Source organism: Cygnus olor, chromosome 3, assembly GCF_009769625.2.
Source record: "Cygnus olor isolate bCygOlo1 chromosome 3, bCygOlo1.pri.v2, whole genome shotgun sequence".
NCBI classification, from domain to species: domain Eukaryota; kingdom Metazoa; phylum Chordata; class Aves; order Anseriformes; family Anatidae; genus Cygnus; species Cygnus olor.
In genome coordinates this window covers 48,975,652-49,001,287 of record NC_049171.1, presented here as the reverse complement: position 1 = coordinate 49,001,287, position 25,636 = coordinate 48,975,652, and the positions used below count along the sequence as shown (strand labels likewise).

General features: G+C 36.0%; 1 protein-coding gene across 2 annotated transcripts in view; it reads right to left on the bottom strand.

The window, feature by feature from the left end:
* The window catches only part of FIG4 (FIG4 phosphoinositide 5-phosphatase), a 68,395-nt gene that overhangs the window by 41,220 nt on the left and 1,539 nt on the right, over positions 1-25,636 (bottom strand). For both annotated transcript variants that reach the window (XM_040552493.1, XM_040552494.1), the window contains exons 2-12: positions 17,180-17,278; positions 15,995-16,118; positions 13,179-13,335; positions 11,806-11,856; positions 9,370-9,518; positions 7,826-7,954; positions 6,851-6,951; positions 6,240-6,402; positions 5,504-5,601; positions 2,648-2,781; positions 830-946 (exon numbers count right to left, since the gene is read on the bottom strand). In XM_040552493.1, coding sequence (XP_040408427.1) covers positions 830-946; positions 2,648-2,781; positions 5,504-5,601; positions 6,240-6,402; positions 6,851-6,951; positions 7,826-7,954; positions 9,370-9,518; positions 11,806-11,856; positions 13,179-13,335; positions 15,995-16,118; positions 17,180-17,278 — 1,322 coding nt within the window. The remainder of the gene's footprint in view (positions 1-829; positions 947-2,647; positions 2,782-5,503; positions 5,602-6,239; positions 6,403-6,850; positions 6,952-7,825; positions 7,955-9,369; positions 9,519-11,805; positions 11,857-13,178; positions 13,336-15,994; positions 16,119-17,179; positions 17,279-25,636) is intronic.

Sequence of the window (25,636 nt, the reverse complement as noted above, 5' to 3'; positions counted from 1 at the left end):
GGCTAACTAGCTTACACACTACTTTTGAGTCTCATCAGACTATCTCTACAAACCACAGCATCACAAGGATGCATCAATCTCATTCATGCTAGTTTGCAGTTGCCACTTTTGCTGTACTGCACGGCAAAGAAGCTCTAAGAGTCTCTGAGTTTTACTTCACTGTTTCTAAACAAAGTTAGGCTAAAAATGCAAAGATACTCTTAATGTAAAACAAAAATGCCCATTTGAGTAGTGATGAATTAACTTGGAAGTTACTTTATTTCTGAATTTTCAAAGACTTTAGAGGATTCAGCTAATTAAATCATTATACTTCCATAGCACTCTACGCAAATACATTTTCTATATTAAAAAAAAAATGTTTTCAGTTTTGTATGTATTAATACCATAAAAATCAATTGGAAAACACTGGACCAAGTAACATTTCATTGATAGGTACCTTATTCATATGCCTTAAAAGAAGCCCCTTACTAAATTACAAATGTTGTTCTCTTTGTTAAAATTTATCCTCAAATTTAGCACTCCATTGGTTAAGGAAAAAAAAGCTTTATACAAATACACATGGCACAGATTACAAGTTAGAAATAATGGTTTGATATACGAATTCATTATAAGTGGAGAAACAACAGCATAATAATACTGACTATAAAATTTTCAGTGTATTATAGTATTTCTTAGCATGTGCCTTTGACTACAATCCTTTTTGGCTAAAACTTAATAATGAAGTATATATTTTCATGTTAACTGAAGCCTTAAAACAGACAGTAGAAATTCCAGACAACTCTCCAAACAGTAGACATTATTCATTGTACATCCATAAAAGTATACATACTTTTCATCTGGCCGCAAAATACTGCAGTAGGAATCAGGTCGATTCACAAAAAATCCAGTTTTCTTTACTACACTTTCTGCAATCACATTCAATCTATCAAGCACATTGCAAAGTTTGCTGAGAAGAGAAAAAAAATACACAGTAAAGATACATTAATATTCAAAAATTTTCACTGCTTGGAAGTCTTTTAGTAACAAAAATGATTTAAATGATTTAAAAAATGATTTAATGGAAGACTCGCATCTTGTTTTATTTGCAAGGTACTATGTTACTCCGTAACATTTGTTTCAGTGTGTTCTTCACATTTTCTTACACCAGTTTGTTCAGATCAGGGCATCCATCCATTAATTGAGACTTTATTACTCAAAATGGAGTACATTTTAGTACAGTTCTTACATTTTAGTAAGAACTTTGAAAACAAAAATATGTGTAAACACAAGTTAAAAATTACATCTTTTTTCAAGATTGCTTATCTTGAGTTGGAAGTATTATTTTGAAATGTTTCCACCAGTACTACTTCCCAGAAAACTTACTGCAAAACTACATGTTGGAACAGTCTCAGCATTCTTGAAATGGTCAGTTCTTTACGCAGAGACACGTTATCTTTCATTCTTTAATATCTCTTGCTTGCATTAAAAAAATAATCTTTTTCAATTCCCTCTGATATTTTTTATATCTGTACTAGGGTGGGTATAAATATACATCTATCTTATAGCTAGAAGGGGCATCTTTTGATCACCTGGTATCATTCCCTGTATGAAGCGTTGCTCCATATAGAACCCAAGAACTTGCATCTAACATACCTTGTGAAAGAAAATATAGTCTTATATTGAGATTTGATATTTAACCATAACACAACTGAAGAGACATAACCGGGCATAATGACATTTTAGAATAAAAATGGAGTGTGAAACCAAGTCAAACTTTAAATTAATAGTCATTCGCATCTATGTGACCTATCATAACAACCAGCTTGTAATCTCAAATAATAAGGATTGCATTTTTTTCCATAAAAAGTATTGACAAACATTAATTATATCCCTATCCTTTGAATTAAACTAGGTTTTTTCATTATTTTGGTCAGACTGATATAGTAACAGAGACCTGAAAGAAGATACAACCATTCTCGTTATTCTTCTGGAAATTTGGGTATTATAAGAAACGGTAGATAGAGGCAGGCCACACAACTTCAGAACTGAATTGTGTGTTACTGAAGAAAACCAATTTGCATTTATAGATTTAAAATGTTTCCTCCTTGTAAATATTTCACCATTTATGAAAACATTGTCACATGACACTAGTACAACACACTATTGTCCAAAATCATAAAAGAAAAAGTTACTGAATGTATTTGACAAAGATAAATAATCTAACAATCTAAATGCTTTATAACATTGAAATTAATAAAATATCCTCATTATCCTCATTTCCTTATGAAAGTGGAAATGGAAGAGACATTGATATGATTCCTTCCCCTTTTTTTTTCTTGAAATAAAATGTTCTAACTCAATAAATTCAAGACTGATACGAAATACCTGACAAAATGCAGTGTTTGACTCATTCAAAATAAAAAGAAAATGCTGTTGGCTTTTCTCTAAAACTTTCCTTTGCAGAGAACTTCAAAGTTTTCAGGCCTTGCTCCAATTTGGTATGATGTTATATATTTGAATATTAAAAGTCCTTCAGAAAGGTCAAGTTTTATTCTGTCCATAGATCTTAATAAGACTTTCCCATCATTCCTAAGCTAAATTTAACTGAAAGCATATAATTACTTGAATTGTGGCAAAGAGCACTAATACAATGAACGATCTTTTCTACCTTTTTGTGTATTTGGCCATATCCCAAGGAATATATATAATTGCATGCTCTGGGGGTAAAAACTGGTTGAGATATGTCACAGCAGCAACAAGTTCTTCGCTAAGAATCCTTTCATGCTTTCTTTTTTCACGTTCCTTTGGTGAAAAGAAAAGGAAGTTAACATGAGTACTTTCATTAACAAACATATGTAACCTGTACACATACATATGTAGGTCTGTGTATATATTATAGACTGATACACTCTAACACAGACTCTTTAACCTAGACTTAAGTGTTACCTGCTTGGTATGGATGAGGTAGAAACAAGACATATACACACAAAAATAGTAAATTATGTTCACACAATGCACACAAAAAATCAGAAAATGAGCATTTGAATTTGAAGAACATCAGAGTAATATCAACTTATATTAGTCATATTTTATTAAGTGAAATAACTGATAAAATCTGTGAAAAATCACAGTGATACTATGTATCAGCAACAAATAGGTTATAACTGTAATAAAATCAGAACTAGTAGTAGGTGTGCAGTGTCAGGCATTTTTGGTACCTGTGTTCAAAAAGTCATTCCATTTATTTCCTAGGTATATTTTTTTGGAAGAAATAAAAGGTTTATGGGAGAAACAAAAACCTAAATAATGCCTTCTAAACTAAACAATAAATATCATGAGTTCTTCTCCAAGTAGAATACCTTAGACAAGGAAAAACAACTGAAAAAATCTAGCAAACATTTTGTCTGTTAAGCCAATAAACAGACAGTTAACCAGCAACATCAATTAAACAGTCATACAGCAGCATTGCATGCTTATTTTAAAAACAGACTCACACCCCTCTTATGCATTAGTACATTCTCAATCAATGCATGGCACTATCTCAATCATCTTAGAGCAAACTTTGTCACTTTTTTGAATGCCTCTGAAAAAAAAGCTGAGCATGAGTAATTTTACTTCACTTCAGTGGTGTATTTGAATGTTTTAGTCATTAACAGAAATTAAAAGTGGAAGCTGTACACCACAGCTGGCACTTCTGCAAAACTAGTCTAACTGCACTACAAATGGAAGAGAAAGTAAACTAAATATTTGACAAAAGTTAGAATTACTTTGCCATTCTCCAAGGATACCATATGTTTTGGCACTCTAATAATACGGCTTTTCTCTCAACTTAGTCCAAACTAAAACCTAGGTTGAACTTATGTTACAAAGACTGATTTAAATACATAATAGCAGCCATAAATAAACAAACCCAAGGAAAGGCTAATTCATATGTTACTGATTAACAAACTTCTAGGATAGACAGGTAAAGTATGAATTAGATTTACATTTAATCAGCCTTTAAGAAATCAAATAATGAAAGTACTGGAGACAAAAATCATTAGCATTTGTGTAAAAGCAAGAGCAACATGCAGACAAAGATGATTTGTTGTTTTTTGTTTTTTTTTTGAGGGAGAGAAAGAGATGCATTTTCAGCCATAGTATCAAAAGGCCTGTGAATAAAGACATATAATCATTCACGAGTCAAAGTCATGTGAATCTAGACTCACACTGTAATAATGGCCCTTGAAAGCTACGGCTGCAAGAGAGAAAATCATTTTCTTGTCAACAAATGCTATCCTAAGTCCACAGACTCTTGGACAGTCTTAGAAGTATTGCTATGTAGGAAAGCTTCTAGAAATAAAAAATAGGTCATCTAGTTGCCATTTATTACTATTCTGGGTTCTAAAAGTCTTCTTTTTGTATTTTCCCTACTTTTTTTCATACTAGGAATGGATCCTACATGCACATAAAAGGTCCTTTTTTCTACTGAATACTGTTCTACATGATAAATGAAATGATAAATAGCTTTTTTTTAAAAGCCTAAAAAGTAGTAAGATATTCAAGCAAAACAAATCAATTTAAAACAGAATGTGGAAGCAGTTCATTAAAGAGGAAACACTGCAGTAAGATATATAAGATAACCTTTACTGTCCAGCTATCAGAAGAAAATACCAAATAAAATGACAGAAATTCGGGAAAAAAATCAAACTACACAGTTTGCATCTGCTCTACTAAAGCTGCCAAAATGTAAAAAGAATTTATGGTTTCTGCCTTGCAGCAAATAAAACTAATTTTAAAAACAGGTTACACTGTTATTCTCTTGTGACACCATATTCAGATGTTTGAGATTTATTTTCACTTATTTTATTAGAAATTCTGTTTGAGACTGGGTAAACTCCCAGGGTCTGGAGTCCATTCCTCCTCTCTTATTTAAGCTGCCTGGTATACCTCCCACCTTCCGACAGCAAGCTCAAACCTGCCTGGCTGAGATACCATGACAGAAAATGGCTGGATCAGAACAGGAAAACAAAAAACCAACCACAAACACAAAATATAATACTCAGAATTACAGTGCCACCCAGAATCCAGGCTTTGGCTACCACAGCCTTCCACACAGCAGTTAACAGAATTAGTGCAGCAATCAAGGAGCTTCCCTGTAAGCCCACCCCTGCTGCCACTGGCACTGCCCATTAACCAGCATGAGATGCTTCAGCTTTCTCTCCTGCCCATATACCCGTGCCTTTACCAGACCAAACAAAGTGAAATATCATATATTTCAAAAAACTCAGTCATTTGTGTCAAGAAACCTACAAAGTTTATAAAAATGGGAAACACTTTTTTTTTATTATTATTTGGAAGGGCTGCAATGGAAGCTCTTATAAAAATACGTACACTCCTGCATAGGATTAGATTTATGAAGAAAATATGCCACTTACAAGCTAACATTAGTTCAGAGTACAAACAAAAGTACACAGAGACTCCACAGAAAAGCATATTGTATTTAAAATAAGAAAACATACAGAACATATTCAAAATATTGTACCTTCACAAGATTCAAAATAATAATGGGAGAGCCGAATCTTTGAAGCATTTGGTCAAAGTGAAGAGCAGCAACATGCGCAAAAGGATCTGCTTGGTCAACTGCAACAGATACATATATTCAGGATGACATTCAGAGTGCTGTAGAGTCACTTAAATCATTTTCCCTTAAATGTACTCTTCACAAAATAATTACTAATTCTCTATAATGATATAATTACATATTCTTCTTTTTTCATGCAAAAGCTGTTTAAAAATCCTCCTATTTCAGAAATGGAAGTAACTTTTTAACCAAAACATTTGTGAGATACTTACAAAGAGCAATTATTCTGGCCCCATTATATTTAACCCGGATGTTTTCCAACATTTTCAACAGGTTCAAAATTTTATCCACAACCCTTTAAGATAAACACAAGTAACTGTATACAAACCAATCAGCACAAAGAAAGCTGACATTTTTAAATGTAAGTTTTTCGTATTCCATATCTGACTGTGAAGTCTAAGTTGGGGATTTTTTTTCTATTCAATTTCATCAAATGCAGCTGTTTATACGGTTGAATGTTTATATGCCACTATGTTTATTAAAAGAACTCTGTTTACCTTAAATGATAGCCTCCCATAAAACAAATGCTTAGACAGTTTATTCATTTTTACAAGTTCAGTTTTCATTTACTCTCTCAGGTGTTCCATTAGGACACAGTGCTAGCCATAACCTATTAGAAAGAAAAATTTGTACATACGTGTTATGGGTGGTTTAGGCATCATAGTTGAAATATCTTGAGACCAGTACAGAGGGACAGATCCTCGAACCTGAACATAGGAAGAATAACTCCCCGCTGAAAATGACATAACCGATGCATCATAAAGGATTTGTTCAGTTTCCACTTCATTAGCAACATCCCCCTACAACAAACAGAAATACACACATGAAATAGACATGACACTTCAGAGCTGCATGCATTATAGAGAACTGATCATTACTGATGGAGCACAATTACGCTGTAAGACACCAAATCATGGTAGTGACAACACAAATGAAGGCAGAATACCCATTTATCCCTAAATGTATTTGATCTATTTTTTTCTATTTGAGAAATAACATTACTGATGCAAATAACATAAATGCTAAAAAGAACTTCCAATTAAAAGTTACAATTTTAAGAAAGCTTTATTATCTGACTTTAAAATGTAGTGATAGTTTTGATAACATTATCTAATAGCATGATTTACAACCAAAGCCATAACAACCCTCTAAACATATCAGTTCACTAGTCAGCCAGGTTCACGTTTTCTACGTTGTTAGGGGACAAGGGGGAACTACCACACAACACTGCAATCACACTTATTTTACCTCACAGTTTGCTCCTCGTTTCAGAAAACGTGTTCCAGCAAATTTGCTTGATCTTCTGGCTATCAGAGTGACATATATCGGGCGACCATAAATTAACAGTTCTTGAAACAGAAGTTAAGGTTTACATGTCATACACGATTTTTGTTTGCTTCATTCATGTGAGCAAAAATAAATTCTAGGAAAAAAATGGGGTACAAAACATCTGTTCTACTAAAATCTCCTTATAGAGATGAATATCACTTCCAAATTTCTTTTGCAGTTGGGAGAAAATATTGCCCTTTTCAACAATCATTTTGGAAGCATTTTGAAAAGGGAATCTGTATCACAATACATCAATTCCTCCTCACAACATACGGAAGAGAAGTATGTCTATTTTAACTAGCATTATACTGTTGATGATTAAAATCTAACATCCCTGTAATACGCTAAATTCTTATGAACTAAGATACTGAGATGGCATTTCTTTGGAATGACATATGCATTTGGGTTTTTTCTCCTAGTACTATTAGGTAAATAGACCCATTTAAAATAATTGCTACAGAAGTCATCATCTTCCAATAGAAACAGTGTAAAGTCAAGAGTTTCTGCAAATCTCACTTACTAAAAAGCTATTTTAAAGGGGATTAGTTAGAGGGCATTTCTATGTCAGCAATTCAGTTCTGTTTAGCTTTTCTGCCCTTTCTCAAATATCTATGAAAAATACAGCTGAGCCTTAAAATCTTCTCAAGCTCTTTATTACTGAAGTCCATGCTTACAAACAGTGCCTCAGTGAGAATATAGTCTACTTGCATCACAACCATATTAAAAGAACATAACCATATTTATCCACAAAACCTAGAGAAGTAATGAAAATAAAAGGCAATCAATAATTATAAAATTAAAAGGTGACCTTACAAAGAAATAGTTCAATGTATTTCACACATTCAAAGTTTTTAAATCAATAAACTGCCATTAGTTACAAGGGTAAAAGGATACTTGATTGCCCACAAAATCCATGAATGATGTACAGCAGCCAGTCACGATGAACAGTATTTTTTACTGCCTCCAGCAGCTTCCCATTCCACACATACTTTTCGTAAGGTTTACTGCAAATTCCAAATACACCTAGGAAGTCATTACAATGAAACGGCATTAACGATTAAGAAACAAACTCAATTGCATTGGACTGTTTTAAAACATGGGGTCATTGGACCTTTATTTTTATTTACCCTCGGCTGCAACCCAGCATAACATCTATTCATATCCTTGAAGTTTGCCAAACACAAATAACATTAAGCACTTGCTGAAGTTCAGAATTTATTGAGATGTAAAATTTTTCTATGGTTGCCAGTCACTGTAGTACTTCAACACACTGTGCAGAAGTTTCTGATACTTCCAATACTAAAGAGAGATCTCTGCATGGTAACGGAGGATTTGATAATAAGAGAAAGAAATCAAGTTGTGAATTCCAGTTCAGGCAAAAATACTCTCAGAGGAGGACTATATAAGCTTTTCAATTCTGGATCAGCTCTGGAAGACTGTGAATAGCCTTCATCCCTTTTTTAAAAAAAAAAAAAGTATTTTATCTCCCCTTCTTACATAATTTAGTCTGGTTTTCTTAATTTGCACTGACACTAAGAAACGCAGCTACTGTTGGGCTGCATATGAAAATTCAATTTCCAATATATCTGGAACCTGAGTCTTTACTCATTTCAGAAATTAGAATATTATAGGTTTACATAAGTAAAAAAAAGTGGTGACACAATACCAAAAAAAAACCACAACTAAATAATAAATAATAATAAAAAACCAAACACAATTTATTGCCAGTCTGTTCAGATGATTAGTGTAAGTCACAGGATAATAAAACACAGAAACATCAGCTTCAACAGAATGAAATCCAATATTGAGGATTTAGGGTAGGGTTGATTGGGTTGATTTTTTGGGGGGAGGGGGGGGAGTGGAGGGGGTTGGAAGTGCAAAGCATAAGGGAGAGAAAATTTTCATGTCTGATTGGTCATCTTCACAATCTTTTGTCTACTGTGTGTATGTCAGCTCCAAAGTGAAGGTTGTAGTTTTCAACTGAAATCAACAAATATTCTTAGGCTTCCTTACAGCGCTTGATACAGTACATTGATACTAACTTCATACAATTCCTCTGTAATCAGTATTTCCCAAAATGAAACAAAAAAAGTTTTGTATTTAACCAGTTATTGCTTCCTATTCTGTTTGTAATTCAATCCTATTAAGAATCCTACAAATCAGTTAAATAATCAATTGCTGAAAAATGTCAGCATGCTCAATTATCTGCCTGAACTGCAATGTAGATTACCAAAACAATGACTAATCATGACTACAAATTGCATTGTTCACATTTAAATGTTTAATTGGTACTTCATATAATCTTTTATTAATTCACTACTTTATTGACTACCGATCAATATTGAAGAGACAACTGTTTCTCAAAAGTAAACAAGTGGAATATATTCTAAATGTACTCATGACCAACAAAATTTGTTTTATTAGATATATTTGCTTACCACTTCCACCCTGTGCTGAAAGTCCTTCATCTTCAAATATATCAAAACTCTCTTGTCGGGTCTGAGTTGTTTCGGTTTTTAATATCTCAAGTGGCATTCTCAGAACAGTAAGATTATACTGAAGGGAGTGAGATAGATCATAGCTGTAACTGATAGACAGTTAACATTTATTAATAATTGTAAATGCATGGGACTTTTCTGAAAGCCCTTACTCTCTATCTATACTTTTATTTAACACAGTACTTATTATATTATCCATTAAAAAATGACATTTAAACAACATACAAAAAATCTGATTCTATACTGGCAAATGGTACAGATGGTTTCCAAAAGAAGCTTTACAAACACAGAATCTGTTTATGCTACAATAGATGAAACTGTATTTATATTCTTAATTATAACTGAAAATTGAACACGGCTTTTGAACAAAACATATCTGAAAACTTACTTCCCTTTGTTCTAAGAAGCAGTCCAGATGATCAAAGCTAGCTATTCCACTAGAAATACCCATATAGAGAGAGACAACCTAAATTTTCAGAAATTAGAGACAACCTAAATTTTCAGAAATTTAAGTACCACTCTCTAACCACTACCTGAACTCAAAGCAGCAAAAAATTTGACTCACAAAAACTTTCTGACCTGAAATTTGTGATTGCAGCATAAATATATCCTAAGACTGGGGACTGCTGAATAAGCAAAAGTTGTCCTTTTTTTTTTTTTTTTTTAATTTAGTTCCATAACAGTAACAAACGCAGCATCTCATGCCTTTTATACTGACAACACTACACTCACTGCTAAATTTTACAAGCCATTAGGATTCATTTCCCCATGGAGAAACCAAATTTATGCAACACTTAAATCAGAAGTACAAAGAGACTTCCACTTTAGCCTAAGGCAGCATCAGTGATTATTGGCCCTCCAGTAAATTCTAGATATTCATTAACAACCTAAAGCAAATTAGGCGTATAGATTTATGGTTGATGATAACAACATCTAACCCACGTATCCACCACATTTCCATGAACAATTAAAATTAAGCTGGTAAATGTGTTTATCAGAGAGTTTTACAAGAAACCTTTCCCTTCCCCTCTAGGCACAACCACTGCAACAGCATATGCTCATCATCTCCAAGCAGATTAAAAATGGGGGTTATATTACGCTAGGGCTGAGAGATAATAAAAAAAGCAGTTTCAACACTGTGAAAACAGTTTTCCTGTGCAAAGCCATGAAACAGACATGAAGCCTGGGTAGGTTTCTTCTTCACTGATACAGCTGTGACATAAAGCCTTTGTTTTCCAAGAGGAAGTATGTTCTAGACTGTTAGGTACTTTGGTACTTTTAAGAGGTTTTATTTCATTTTGTTTTAGGACAAAATCTCCTAACTACCACTGCTGGGTTTAGCACAACCTTTCCCCCTTTTTTCTACTGTACCAAAAATCTCATGTGTGGTAGCAGCTGGGACTAGACAAAGCACCTTGTCGCTTTACGAAAGAGTTGGCAAGTGAATCAGTAATGCCAAGAAGGCCCTGTGAAAGATACACTCTGCACAGGGTACATCTTAGACTAGGACCTATTTCTGTTCTTTTATTTCAGAATCAAGGCAAAGCTCTATTTCTGTAAAATGAGATCAAGAAAGAAAAACTGACAGGACAAGCAAATCCCCTGAAATATGCTACTTTTTTAAAGAAAGAACGACTGTTATCTGGCAAAGGTGAACAGTCGTATTTATTATTTATTTAAGGCAAGCAGTATTACATTCTCCCCATTCAGCTTGACTAGAGAAAGCCAATCAAGAAGAGCTGCAGGACAAAAATCACAGTTTTCATAATGAGCCTGTAACAGCACACAGAAATACTGGCAACTGTTTACAGTTTGCATCCAGGAGACATTTACTGTGATGACCTTGCAGAATGAAAAAAAAGCTGAACAATCTGAGAACTGAGCAAAGAGAAATCCCATTATTCTCTGAGCAGCAGAACTACACCAATTTCAGTTCAATGTACTTTTATCTACAACTGCGAGAAAGCAGTGATTCCACAACTCTAATTATATTTTACAACTTCCTCAGCTCTATAATTTCCCCTCCAAGTTCATAGATCTCCACATGGTCTTCATGTGCAGACTGACAAGGCAATATAGCAAACAGAACAGATCAGTGCTGAGTTCGTACTGCAGCTTTTTTGTCAGTGAAACACTAAGTTCAGTATCTACCCTGTCATTAATATTTCTATAGTTTTTCAGCTTCACAGAGACTATATTCTCAATGAATTTGTTGAAGCAGGTTCAAAAGTCAGAGAAAATAGACAAACTGTGTGACCATACCATCTTACTTCCCTAGGATAACAACTTAAAGATCTTGATTATCAGAACCCAAAAGCAGAATCTTATAGGAAGTGTAAGTACACTATTTTAAAGGACTTAGTAATCCATACTTACCTAAAATAGAAATTGCTAGAAAGGTCCACATTTTGAAAGATTCTCAGATACCTAAAAAAATAATGGAAGTTAAACGGACAGTTATTACTAGCCATACAGACCAAAGTCAACCAGGACCTCAGCAAGTAAACTACATATAAATATTGATTCTTGTTATAAGTTCTTTAGCTATCTTACTGCAATTGTTTTGACAGTCAGGGAATTCCACTAGAATGTCAACAACTGGATTAAATAAATAATCTTTTTTATACAGTGTCTACTCATGTAGATACTCTTTCTTTAGGCAGCTGTAGAGACAGTTGTGTAATTCTGTTTTCCACAAATGTGGGTCAAAATTTCTAGGACTTACACAAGCAAACTCCCAACAGTACTATATAAAAATTAAAGATTTTCATAGTTATTCTCAAATGAACAGAGAAAGAAATATCTAGATCAACCTGTTATACACTTACAAATTCTCAGAAGAAACTCTTAACACAGTCTACGAAAGATAAAACGGCTGACACCATGGGTATTGAAATAATAGCTTAGATAATATGGTCTGTTGCACTTCAAGAGGGGAGACTGAGGTATACTGTAAATCATATCTTAATGTGGAAACTTTTTTTAATAATTGCCATCAGCTTCATTTATTACCTGCCATCAGTTTATCATAATCCATCACAACTTCTAGGCTATTCACAGTTGGTAGAGACTGAGAAGTAGTTTACTGATACCATTCGCCTGATATTTCATAAAAGTAAAGTTACACCATCCTGATAAAATCAACATCAGGATGTATTTGTACATTTCATACAAGGTTCCCTGCTGATCAAATGCCCCATTTTTTTTCTTCAGAAAGAAGTCACAGAAAAAAAAAGGAAGTTAAATTTACCCATGGGTGAGTCTATCACCCTTTACAACACCAACATCCACAAGATTCTGACAGCACAGAAAGATTACATTAAATCATCTACTCAGAATGTCTTGAAAGGCATAAAACATCTCTTCAGGTGAGATTAACATGATACAAGTGACTAAAAAAAGGACAGTAACCCCAAACAATATAAACCCGTATTAGCACTACATTGCTTTTGTAGAGTCCAATGTTTATATTGGATGTTTTGTGCTGTGCAATGGCTAAGATGCAGCTTTGACATGTGGCATGGAGAGGCAGACAAACTGCTCTGAGACTAACAGCGGTAGGTACCATCCAGGGTAGAGGCCACAGAACTTGTGTCCCATTCTCCATTCTTCTGAACTGACTTATCAACTAGGATAAAATTATTTGAATGACATAACAAAAGGAAATCCATGACCAAAATCTCTAGTTCCAGTTCCTCATTGCTTGGAAAATATTCAAAAGGCACACATCATTTACCACCATAACTTACCTGGCTTCATCAGGATGAGTGACTCTTACAGAGTCATTTGGAATGTATATCATGTTTGTATCTTCTATTTTATATATTGCATGACCTCCAATATCTGCCATTTTTCTTCTTTTAGTTATTAACACAATATAGTAACCTTCCAAAAACCTGACAAAACCTGTTAAAAAAAAAGTATTAAAATACCATTAGTTGGATGCTTGGATTGATTTGATCATAGTCAGAAAAACAGTATCAGAACTATTCAGGACTTCATAAAAATATTCTTATTTATATATATATGAATATATATGTAAATAACAATATAGATATAGATAGACTCTTACAATTCGCCCCAAGGTGTTATAAAACAATGTACTTACAGTTGTGGGTTTTTTGTTTGTTTGTCGTTGTTTGTTTTTTTCTTCCTTCCCCCTTCACTGTGTACATTTGCAATATTAGGTAGCAGAGTTAAGACACAGACTATTCCAAAAAAGTTGCTGTCTGCTTACGATACTTGCATTTACTTCTTATATGTCTCTCACTGGTCAGAGTGAAGCATAGCCCAATTACTTCAGACACCAAAAGTCTAAATTTTCCAGAGCAACCAGGAACCCACATTTTCTCTTCAGGTTCATGTATTCTTTGCTGGGAAGGGGCACGAAACAGCACAAGTGTACAATATCACCTTTATGCTCTCTCTCCTTAACAGTAGGGAAATGTCTCCCAGAATCTCCTAAAAATTAGCCATTCAGAGAATTTTTTTTTATTAAAAAAAAAAGGCTTCTGAACTCTCCACTAATTCCTTAACGCTACAGGCTATAGCCATACTTCTTTACTGAGTTTCTTCTTTGGATGTCTCTGTTATATATCATCAGGAAAATGTGTAATAAACCATTAAATGCAAAAAAAATATATAAATTCAAATTAAAAAGAGAAATATGTAAACACCCCTGAACCAAAATTTGTTTCTAATACAGTGTAAGTAGTAATACAGCAACACAAAATTTAATTAACTAATAAATTGTATGAATGAGCTCTTGGAAGATAGCTACTTTGTGGTGTTGCTACTAGAACAAGCCTGAAACTCAGTAACTGCTGCACTGTCAACAAATAAATTTGGAAAAAATAAATCACAATCATTTTTAAGTGCATTTATAATTTCTTTTAGTTTTGCATTATAACTTAAAGAAGGATGAGTAAGCATACTCATTTTCCTCCCTGTCACTGCTGGAGGCTGCAATGGGATCGAATGAATGGCAATTCTTTTCTTCTCCCTTATTACCTGCCATGGAAAAATGTTCTCACCTCCACAAGGAAAGGAGACCCTGCTGACATTATGAAATAAAACCTTCCATTTGAAGAGCTGGGCTATTGACTTTCAGTTCCTAAATAGCAGTCAAAGTTCTTCCTGTATCCTCCAGGTAGTGAAATCACTTAAGTGAACAGTCTTTATCCTTTGAATATCACCAAATGTTATCCTAAAGTCTGACTAGGAATCCAGCCTTTCCATTTTGCTTGGTCCTCCCCATTTAGTAGCGTTTTCTATTTTTAAACACTATACCATCTCCCCCATTCTGGGGCACCTACATGCACCATCTCTGGTTAACAAAGTAACCAGAAAGCAGAGCAAAATGTCCTTTCTGATTCTACAAAAAATAGCACTGTCCTCCTGACCAGGAGGCAGAAATAAATGAACTGTTACATTCCCTCAGATTAGATAGGACCCAGACATAAGAGGCCTGGAGCACATACTTTAACACTGCACGATAAATACCTGAGGATTACTAAAAGAGCATATTGCTTCTTAAAAAAAATGTCTAGAAATACTATGCCATATCTGATAATCAACACACAGAATTTCAACTCTCCTCTAATGGTTATGAAGCATACATATAAACATAAATACAATTTGGATGCAAAATTTTCATTGAACATGACCATTTTCCAACTGAATAGATTATCACATATTTACATAGGGAACACTGGTAGGTTGTAAAAAGAAAGCCAATGCTGTAAGACTATAAGAAGAATCTTTATCTTGAGCTGTGTTATTAATACCCCTACATTAATTGGAAACAAACTTCATCTGAGGAATTTCTGAAAAGAAGTGGATCCATTGACAGCTTCCAAATTGTTTTGGTTTTTGGTTTTTCTTTAGGGGAAAAAATAAAGATGGAAGTTTGCATAATCTAATTTAGAAAACTATTTTCTTTTTATTTGGTTGTTATACAAAATTTAGGAGCATCTTTTAAAGTACTTGCAGTCTCTACCTTCTTTGCCGTTTTAGATTTAGATGTTCAGGTGTATATTGATGTCAATCAGGCACGAAGTATTCTTTGGGGCTGTCAGAGCTCACATTAACATCTACTTTGGAGACATCACCCATCCAAATATTAAACTCAATATTTGACAATAGGAAGGAAAGTAGTGACTTTCAGATGAAGCTAGTTAGAAAATTGCTTCAAGGATTTAATAGCTTCTAAGATAATGGACAGCCGATCAGCATTTAAAAATTCAGTTGACATACTTGACAGTCATACCTGTTCAAACATGAAAAAGAAATATTTAAAGACTTCACTGCAAAATTTAACTAAAAAAAAAATACAATTAGTCACCTTTCTGAATAGCGTGTGATGAAGAAATACAAGCTAATAAAGGACACCAACTTTGACTTTTATTTTTAAAAAGCATTCTGTGAGCTCTGAAATTTAGGAGACCATGTTCCATGTGAAAACCTTCTGTTTAAAAAAAAAAACCTCAAGGGAAGAGAAAAATATACAGTGTGACACAGTAAGTCTCACCTCCTTAAGAGGATAAAAACCAAATGAAACACTTACCTACTACACCAAAAGCAGAGACAGCTCGGGATAACCCAGAAGAGCCCTTCTGCCCAATCTTTGTTCTGTTTCCCAAGTCTAAGCGTCCAAGAAGTTCCCTCACCTCTTGTTGCGTATACACATGCTTTAAAATAAAAAGTCCCTCAAGTTACTGCTTTGGTAGTTAAATATTACTCCATGTCAGAGAACAGTAGAATTTACTTACTATACAATAAAACAATTTTTTGCCCTGCATCCTCGGTCTCCTGTTTCATTCTTACCAGGAAGCTAAGCTGTGTTTTTATGCACAAAACCCAATGTCCACTGCAACAGTAATAATCACAGTCACATATGAATTCAAAAATCTCTTGACTCTTACACGTTACGATTTTAAACCATAACCTTCTTGAAAAAGAATCATGTCTTATCTCTAAGACTCTTGTTTCTGCTATTTATTTTGCTTCAGATATGATACGTTAGAAACAATGAAAATGTGGCTAAATAGTAATTAAATGTATTTTGCATTCAGAACAGCATAGCCAAACATAAGAAAACTGGTAGGAGCATATACACAGCAAACTTAAGACCTTGGGAAATTTTCATTAAAGTGAACGTAATATTTGGAGATCTCAAGACTACTCCCCATAATATAGTCATTACCATGCTAATATTGTATGTATCTCACATATGAGGCCAAGAGAGCTGGGACTGATTTGCCTGCAGAAGAGTAAGCTCAGAGATCTTACCAATGTGTATCAAAATACCTAAGGAAGAGAGTAAAGATGACTGAGACAGACTCTTCTCAGTGGTGTCCAGTGAAAGGACAAGAGGCAATGGACACAAACTCAAATACAGGGAAATTCCTTTTGAACATAAGAAAAGGCTATTTTTACATGAGGATGGTCAAACACTGGAACAGATTATCCAGAGATGTTACGGAGTCTCCATCCATATTCAAAGAGTGACTGGGAATGGCCTTGAGCAACCTGACCTAGTGGATACAGCTCTAAGGATAGGGCTTGGACTAGATGACCTCCAGAGGTCCCTTTCAACTTCAGCTGTTCCATGACTCTGTTATTCTGTACCATACCTTTGTTGAAACAGATTAAATGTGCACTATTAAAATTCAGCTGGTGGTAATACACGGTATTTTTGGAGTAACTGAAAAAAAAAAAACAAAAAAAAACTAAAAAGAAAAGCACTCACCTTATCATCAATTATAACCAAATCCTTTGGTTCAGTGCGATCTATTTTCAAAACACGGTACTTGGTTTCTGCAGGATTACTTCCAACAAGAAAATACCTCTAGATTAAAAAAAAAAAAAAGTCAGAACATAACACATAGCACACAACATAAAACAATCAAAGCCCATTATAACATAACACATCAGCAATGCTGTTTATATTGCTTCTAGATTCGATCCATTTCAATGAACATAAAATAAGCAGTATTCCATATGCACTGTTAATAAACTGCTTTAGATATAAGTACTTTAGGCAAGTACATTTGCATATAATCAAACTTCACAACTTAAAAAACCTCATTCACTCCACTGTACAAGAAAGGGAAAAAAATAAAAAATGAAGAAAGGTGAAAACTTGTTTAGAGAAGAAAAATGCATCTTACAGCAGGCACTGTCCAATTAACCTTGCCACAGATGTTAACTGTCTTCCTGTTTGCTACACAGAATGCAACAGTTTATACATACGAGTTTGTGAATTCTTCAACCACTTGGCCTTTTCCACCAGGCTGCAGACACTTGCAGCTCAATGGCAACTTAACCGGTGTCTCTTCGTGACATTGTTTAACAAATACCCACAGGAACAGGCCAGTTTGAACAAGTCAGTGTCCTTCTCCACTGACACTGGAACTCAAACAGTCTTACAAATTGAAAGATACAAGAACTTTAACAGACAATCCGATGAGAAAATGCTGAAAAAAAATGTGAAGAGGGAGGATAATTCAACAGCAGTGAGACAGACAAAGGGAAAACAGCAGAAGTAAGAAAAAAATAAATGAAAAAAGGGGCACAAATAATGGAAGTCCTACATTTCATAACCATTCTTCTATTCAACAATTTCAAATGAAGAAGCTTTCAATAGAGGTTTTGTCTCTGATTGTGAATAAGAACACATATGTACCAACACCTGTGTGCTGGTGTTTGCAGGAATAAGGATGCAGTTTATGATCAGGACCAAACTACACCTTAATTAAAGAAAAAGCTTACTTTGAAATCACATGAAATTCTCCAGACAAATCATCCCCAGTTAGGCAGCTTTTCATTCCTCTTTGCACGTAATCTGGTCCTTCCCACTGAACATGCCTACCTTGCCACCATACAGAGGACAGCCAATTTAATTAATGAATGACACTGCATGTCACTTGGCTTTGCAAGCAACAACCATAAAGTGAACTCAACTCATACCAAAAAAAAAAGGGGGGACTTCATTCAGAAGAAACTTTCCATGACCTAAAACTACTGTTGCTATATAGTAGTTCATTGCTACTTCTGCCATCTAGGCTTTCCTAGTTCCTACAGAAGAAAGCAAAATTTCAAGTAGCGCAGTAGTGCAGCAATTATCTGCATTTTTTATTTTTATTTCCAATGATAAAGTTCTCACCAATGCTCTTCCAAAACACTCACGCTTATTTTGACTAGCAATGGTGATTAAAAACATATATTAAAAAGACTATATTTCTCATTTAAAATATGAAAGACTGCAAATGTATAGTGTGTCCATTTCTCATTTAAGAGAAGCAAACTAGAAATGGTTTTTTACACTTAAAGGAATTAACAGTAAGTGCAGATTGCAAGACTGACATGCTGTAGGCAGCTCTCGTTTCACGAATTTATTTAATCAGTATGGTGCTACCACGCAGCAAGATAACTCATTAATATTGCTCAGCCTAGGAGGAAAGCATGGCAAATTCATGTGAATCTATGCAGCCAGCTCTTAATTTTAATAGTCATATGGATTCAAGGTGTGGGAGAGGAAATCAATAACAACATTCACACAACACTCAATTTCATAATTTATACCCATTATTTATTAAGAAACATCTTTGAAGTCAAAATATTCAAGGTGAGAGAAGAACTTAAAGCCCCTTTTAGTTACCTTGAAAGCACAACAACACTTTAAATAGCCAGTAAACTCTTGAAAAAAAAACACAACTTAAGACCAGTAAGAGGGAACACCATCATCACCTCCCTCCGCCTTGTACATGAACATTAGAGTGCTTACTGTACTTTAACAACCATGGCAGTACACCATGCAGACAGTACCTTGAGGTCTTGACTGAAGCTTTATTTATTGCACAATTATCACTAAGCAATCTCAAGACAGGAACAATCGTTCGTCACCTCCATCTGGGACTGAGTTTTAACCAAAGAAATCTAATTGAAAGGCTTTACACCCTCTTTTATCAATCTCTTGATTCAGCCAAACCAGTAAAAATAGCTTCTTCTAAAAGGAGTCGGAGTCTAAGCAAAACAAAAAACTTCTGCAAATCGTTGTTTATAAAGGCAGGATGAAAGTTCTGAAACCAAGCATTCTGACCATCATTTTTTTCATTTTTAAGAAAATTACTTCTTTGAACTCCTACTTTAAAACTATCATTTGCTTATTTGTATAGACTAACCGTCATTAAGTAATATTAGCACTGTAAAAAAAAACACAAAAATCTTCTATTTCATTCATCAGCTAAAAAGCAACACACAGCTTAATCCTCAGAAAAATCAGCATAGGTCCCCTCCACGGCCACACTGTCCTTCAGGAAACATCCTTCCGCCGGAGCATGGGGTCCTCCAGAGGCTGCACTGTGGAGACCTGCTTCACCACGGTCCTTGGGCTGCAGGGGAACATCCTCCAGTGTCCACAGCACCTCTTCCCCTCCTTCTGCACCGACTTTGGTGTCTACAGAGATGTTTGCCATACTTTTGCCTCACTCCTCACTGGTGTTTTTACACTTTCTTAAGCACGCTTCCCAGAGGTGCCGCCATCTTGGCTGTTGGGCCTGGCCGTGCCGCCATTTGTCCAGCATGGGGCAGCCCCAGCCTCTCCTCACAGAGCAGCCTGCCAGACTCCTGTTGGTACCTGGGCACTGGCACCCAAGAGAGGAAGATATTTAGGGACCAAACCAGCAGCTGAAGGTTGCCAGATGAGAGATCTTCATCTGAAAACCGACATTGGATTAGCACACTGCTGAGATCACTCTGCTTTCATTTCTGCTTAGCTAAGTGGCACGATGTTTTTTCTTTCATAACTTTCATAACAAAGAGTTGTGGTGAATGGAGCCAAATCCAGTTGGAGGCCGGTCACTAGTGGCGTCCGCCAGGGCTCAGTACTGGGGCCAGTCCTCTTTAATATCTTCATCGATGACCTGGATGAGAGGATCGAGTGCACCCTCAGTAAGTTTGCAGATGACACCAAGTTAGGTGTGTGTGTCAACCTGCTTGAGGGAAGGAAGGCTCTGCAGGAGGATCTGGATAGGCTGGACCGATGGGCTGAGGCCAACTGTATGAAGTTCAACAAGGCCAAGTGCCGGGTCCTGCACCTGGGGCGCAACAACCTCAAGCACAGCTACAGGCTGGGAGATGAGCGGTTGGAAAGCTGCCTGCCAGAGAAGGACCTGGGAGTACTGGTTGATAGTCGGCTGAAGATGAGCCAGCAGTGTGCTCAGGTGGCCAAGAAGGCCAACAGCATCCTGGCTTGTATAAGAAGCAGTGTGGCCAGCAGGGCTAGGGAAGTGATTGTCCCCCTGTACTCGGCTCTGGTTAGGCCGCACCTCAAGTACTGTGTTCAGTTTTGGGCCCCTCGCTACAAGAAGGACATGGAGGTGCTTGAGAGAGTCCAGAGAACCGCAACGAGGCTGGTGAGGGATCTGGAGAACAAGTCTTACAAGGAGCGGCTGAGGGAGCTGGGATTGTTCAGCCTGGAAAAGAGGAGGCTCAGGGGCAACCTTATCGCTCTCTATAGGTACCTTAAAGGAGGCTGTAGCGAGGTGGGGGTTGGTCTATTCTCCCACGTGCCTGGTGACAGGACGAGGGGGAATGGGCTAAAGTTGTGCCAGGGGAGGTTTAGGTTGGATATTAGGAAAAACTTCTTTACTGAAAGGGTTGTTAGGCATTGGAATGGGCTGCCCAGGGAAGTGGTTGAGTCACCATCCCTGGAGGTCTTTAAAAGACGTTTAGATGTAGAGCTTAGTGATATGGTTTAGTGAAGGACTTGTTAGCGTTAGGTCAGAGGTTGGACTCGGTGATCTCGGAGGTTTCTTCCAACCTAGACGATTCTGTGATTCTATGGTAGATGTCACCTGCCAGCCAGCCTCCAGCCCCCTTCACAACAGGCATAAAGTTATGAAAGAAAAAATTAGCTTCTTCCTCATATTTTTGTGGTAGTCTTAATACATAGCGAACTTGATTGTAAATCAGAAATTCTTCATGGCTTAAACAAGGTATTAAATAAGCTTTAAAAATATACAGGTTCAGCTTCTTTACTATAGCAAAGAAAGGGAGAAGAGTCATCGCACCTACACATAAGGCATAGCAAAAACTGTACTATATTCCTTCCTTCTATAGATCCCCGAGCTATTATGGGAGTATCTTTCATCTTTCAGACAAACTGGCAGAATGACATGAAGAAAGGTAGAGAGAAGGAGCAAAAAGATGTTTCTGGAAATAGCAAAAACTCGGTTAGCATGTTGTATACTTCCCCCAGTCTGTTGAAGTTCTTTGAACCAAACACTTCAAAGATGGGAAATTTTAAACCATAGCTTGCCAAACACCACTCTCAGGGCACGTAGAAATGGCTATTCACTCCACATCCTAAATTCACAACATTTGGTAATTCTCTTCTGTCCCAGTGCAACCAAAGCGTTTCTGTCCCAGTCAGGACTTCGTTCTTGCTGCTTCCACTGAGGATCTCAAGATACTCCCTTCTAATTTTCAGCTAAATTTATTAATCATTCATCTATACGTATTCCTTTAGCCAAATACTTCTCTCTTTAGTATCTATTCTACTGGAATGTTTTTAGTAACATAAGTAACTGGATCCCTTTTCAGCACTCGCTTCAATAGACTAAAGAAATATTCCTGACACTTTGCTCATCCTAAGAAAGGTATCTCTAGCATCTGTTACCTCTTTGGACCTTCACTGTACCTCTTCCATGATGAATTCTTATTTTTTGTGTGCATTTTCTGTTCATCCACACTCAATACACCATAAAAGGTCTCATTATATAGATACATTAGTACTTCTCATTAATGACCATACCACAAAAGAACAAATCTGCCTTTTTCTCAGTTACACTTCAGGAGCTCAACCTTCCATCTTTTCTTCAGATAAAATATCCAGATCCTCCTCTATACCTTCTGAATTGATAAACTCTCACCAAACTTCTATTGGTGTGTAATCTGTCCTAAGGTGCATTAAGTTTCATAGTATACTATTCCATTTCAAATTATTTCTTTTATGTACTCCTGAGGGTTATCATCATTTCATGCCACTCGTACTCTGATTATCCTAATTATGGGCAATATTTCAGAGCTCACCCCCATTTGGGGTCAAGATCATTACTGTAAATGCTAAAATATATTGGTCCTAAATCCATTACTTGAAAAAAAAATCATCCCGTGAGATGATTCCTTATTCATTTTACAATGAATAAATTGTATTCTCTGCTAACCTCCCTTCCATGTGTGAAGCCAAAGACCTTCTTTGTAGCATTGCACCTCAGTAGAGCATTTGGTTTAAATCCATAAGACCATCTAATTTTTAGATGAAGATATGCAAAACAATCAGACTAATCTGGCAGCATCTTTATAAGTCTAGACTGCACTTTATGTCACTTATCTCAATTTTCAACTACTTTCCTCCAGAAAATTATGCACAGGACTTCAGAATGGATTAAGTATTTCATTTGATGTTCCAGTCACAGCATCACCCTGAACTTGAACAGCTTGTTGAAAATATTTACAGAAATACCACAGTTTTGCATGCCTGTCTTCAAGTTTCCAGGACGGAGATATTACCCTCCAGCCAGAGCATACATCAAATACATCAGAATACATCAAATTTTATTTCTAGCTCAACATTGATTGTTTACCTTTTCATAAACTCATTTTATCTTTTCCCCCTCACTCACTATGGTCATTCTTACTTAAAAACAGGATAAATGCTCATTTCATTGTAGGGCCATAACAACCTAGCTAGCTTGTTTCCTCTCTCTCTATGCAGGTCCACTTCTCATTCTGTTCTTTTCTTATTCACATGCCTGAAGAAACTTTTGCAACTGCTCTGTCATCCTTTGCAGTGATCAGCTGAGCACGACTTTTGGCAGTGCTCTCTTTAGAGATCAAGATGTCAGGGAGCAAACACACAATTTTTTGGCCAGTAACTCCTTGGTTTCCACTTAAAACTTTCTGTGAAACGCCAGGCCCATCACACACCTCTCCACCTTCACAGACTGTGGATTATATTCCAACAAATTTTAGCTCTTCAGACTAAAGGACACTAAAAAATACATTCGGGTCTATAAAGTCTTTAACATATTTGCCTGAGTACTTATGTAGTTTTGAAAAGAAAAAACAGTAATAGAAAATACTTATTTTTCTTCACCCATCCGCAACATTTAAGTGCATTGATTTGTGGCCATTTATCCACACATCCCTTATCATCCCATCCAGAAAAGTGGATTCACAGTAAAACTAAATCTGTACGAGTACTTCTCTCCTTTTGACCTAGTGACTACAAGATGACACTTGGGACAAAACAGGACAAAGGAAATAAACCATCTGCCACCAAACCAGCTCGGCAGGCCTTTGAAGGCACATCTTTCCCATGCGGTGCTGTGCTACCACATCTGAGCTGTATTGTTTTTCTTCCAGCTGAATAGCATATACCCTTCAAGACTTGTGGTGTTCTCATCACTGTTATTCCGCCAAGCACTGCTGTACTTATAAATGGTCTCATATCCCACACACTATTAAAAATAATTTTCTCTATTTTATTGCCCGTATACCTGGCACTACACCAAGACATTTAAGACAGAAACAACATTTTCCTGAGTTTCACAAAACTCCTGCCCCTGCCCCAGCTCCATCCTCTGCTCCGCAATGTCATCACCATTCCTGGAATACCATCGCAGAGGGAATGGGATAGAGCCCTACTGAGAGGCGTCCTTTCTTGTTAGTGAAGTCACTCGAGAGACAAAATTTTACAGCAACTTCTAGCTAGAAAATTATGATAGCTAATTAGATGGTCCAGTAGATGGTTCATTACTTTTAAAAATTTTCAAATACTATCTATAACCACCTATATAAATAACCATCTATATAAACTAGTGCATTTCATAATTCTGTAAAAATTCTGTAGCTTTTTCTGTCAAATCATTTTTTTCATTAGAGTTTCTGCTGTTTGACCGCAGACTAACCTCAGCATAAGCTAACCAAGTTCTTTCACCTTGTTTTGTTAATACAAAATCTTTCAAATTATTTTGAAGAGAAATTAAATGCATAAAAAACCCACAGAGTTTTCCTGAGGGAAAGAGGCAGAAAAATCCACAAGTAATTATGCAAGTCACATTGCTTAATAAACTTGTGGAAGTCATTTGGATACTATGGAGACAAAGACTGTAGAAGAACCTGATTAGAATTAAATAATATTAATTAAGCCTCATAACATCCTGAAAATGGGTAAGTGATATGTTTTTACAGAGATGGCACAAGTTGATTTGCTCAATGGCAGACAACCTCAGGGGAATGAAAATTTCCAATGAATTGGCCTACCGTTTTCAGGTGGGTGTCACTTGGGGGATACACACAAGATCAATATTCTGAAGAAGAAAAGAAAGTATCTTTTGTTTCTTCTTACTTATATTCCTGAAGTATCTTTACTGCCCTCTGGTGTGCATTTCAACAGTAAATATATGCATAAAATGAAAGGTTATTGGCATCGATCTGAATACAACTGTTTCAGTTCGATGACTTCTAAACAAGCCCTCAACTTCCCAGGATAAGCAGGAGATATAATTTGCATCTCCATGGTATTTATTGATCCAAGGCAGCCGTTCAAAAAGTCTCAGCAACTACCCCAAATATAAATGTTAATAGAAAATATAGAATTTTGCTCTCCGTTGCTTCAATTGACGCTGTGAATTCAGCTCTCCTCACCTCTAGGAGTCTTTCCTGTTTGACTCCAGTAATGCTACTGCATTCTTATCTCAAAGAGAAAAAAAATAAAAAGAAAAGAAAAAAAAAGCTTTCTGGACTATTTTTACTTTATCATGCATTTTGTCTCTTTACCTTTTAATACAAAGGCCTTTTACAGGAATAGGCAGTACAATCAGTGTAAACTCCACCAGCTTTCTCCCACTGCTCACAACCTAAGGCATCCTTTCCTTGCTTTCTCAAGGTTTCCATACCGAATCTCAGGATACAGTTTCATATTACCTCATATCTGATAGGAAACAGGAGTGTGGGACCAGAATTTATAAACAAGCAAGTGTGCGGCCTTAGGGAAAACCAGAAGAGCAACCTGAACCAGGAGAAAGCTATTCAATTTTATGTCTGCGTGATGCTTCCGTCATACCAGTGACTAATTGTCACAGCTGGCAACTTCGTGATTATTAGATTTTATGCAAAGGAAGCTACGTGGGCCAGGGTT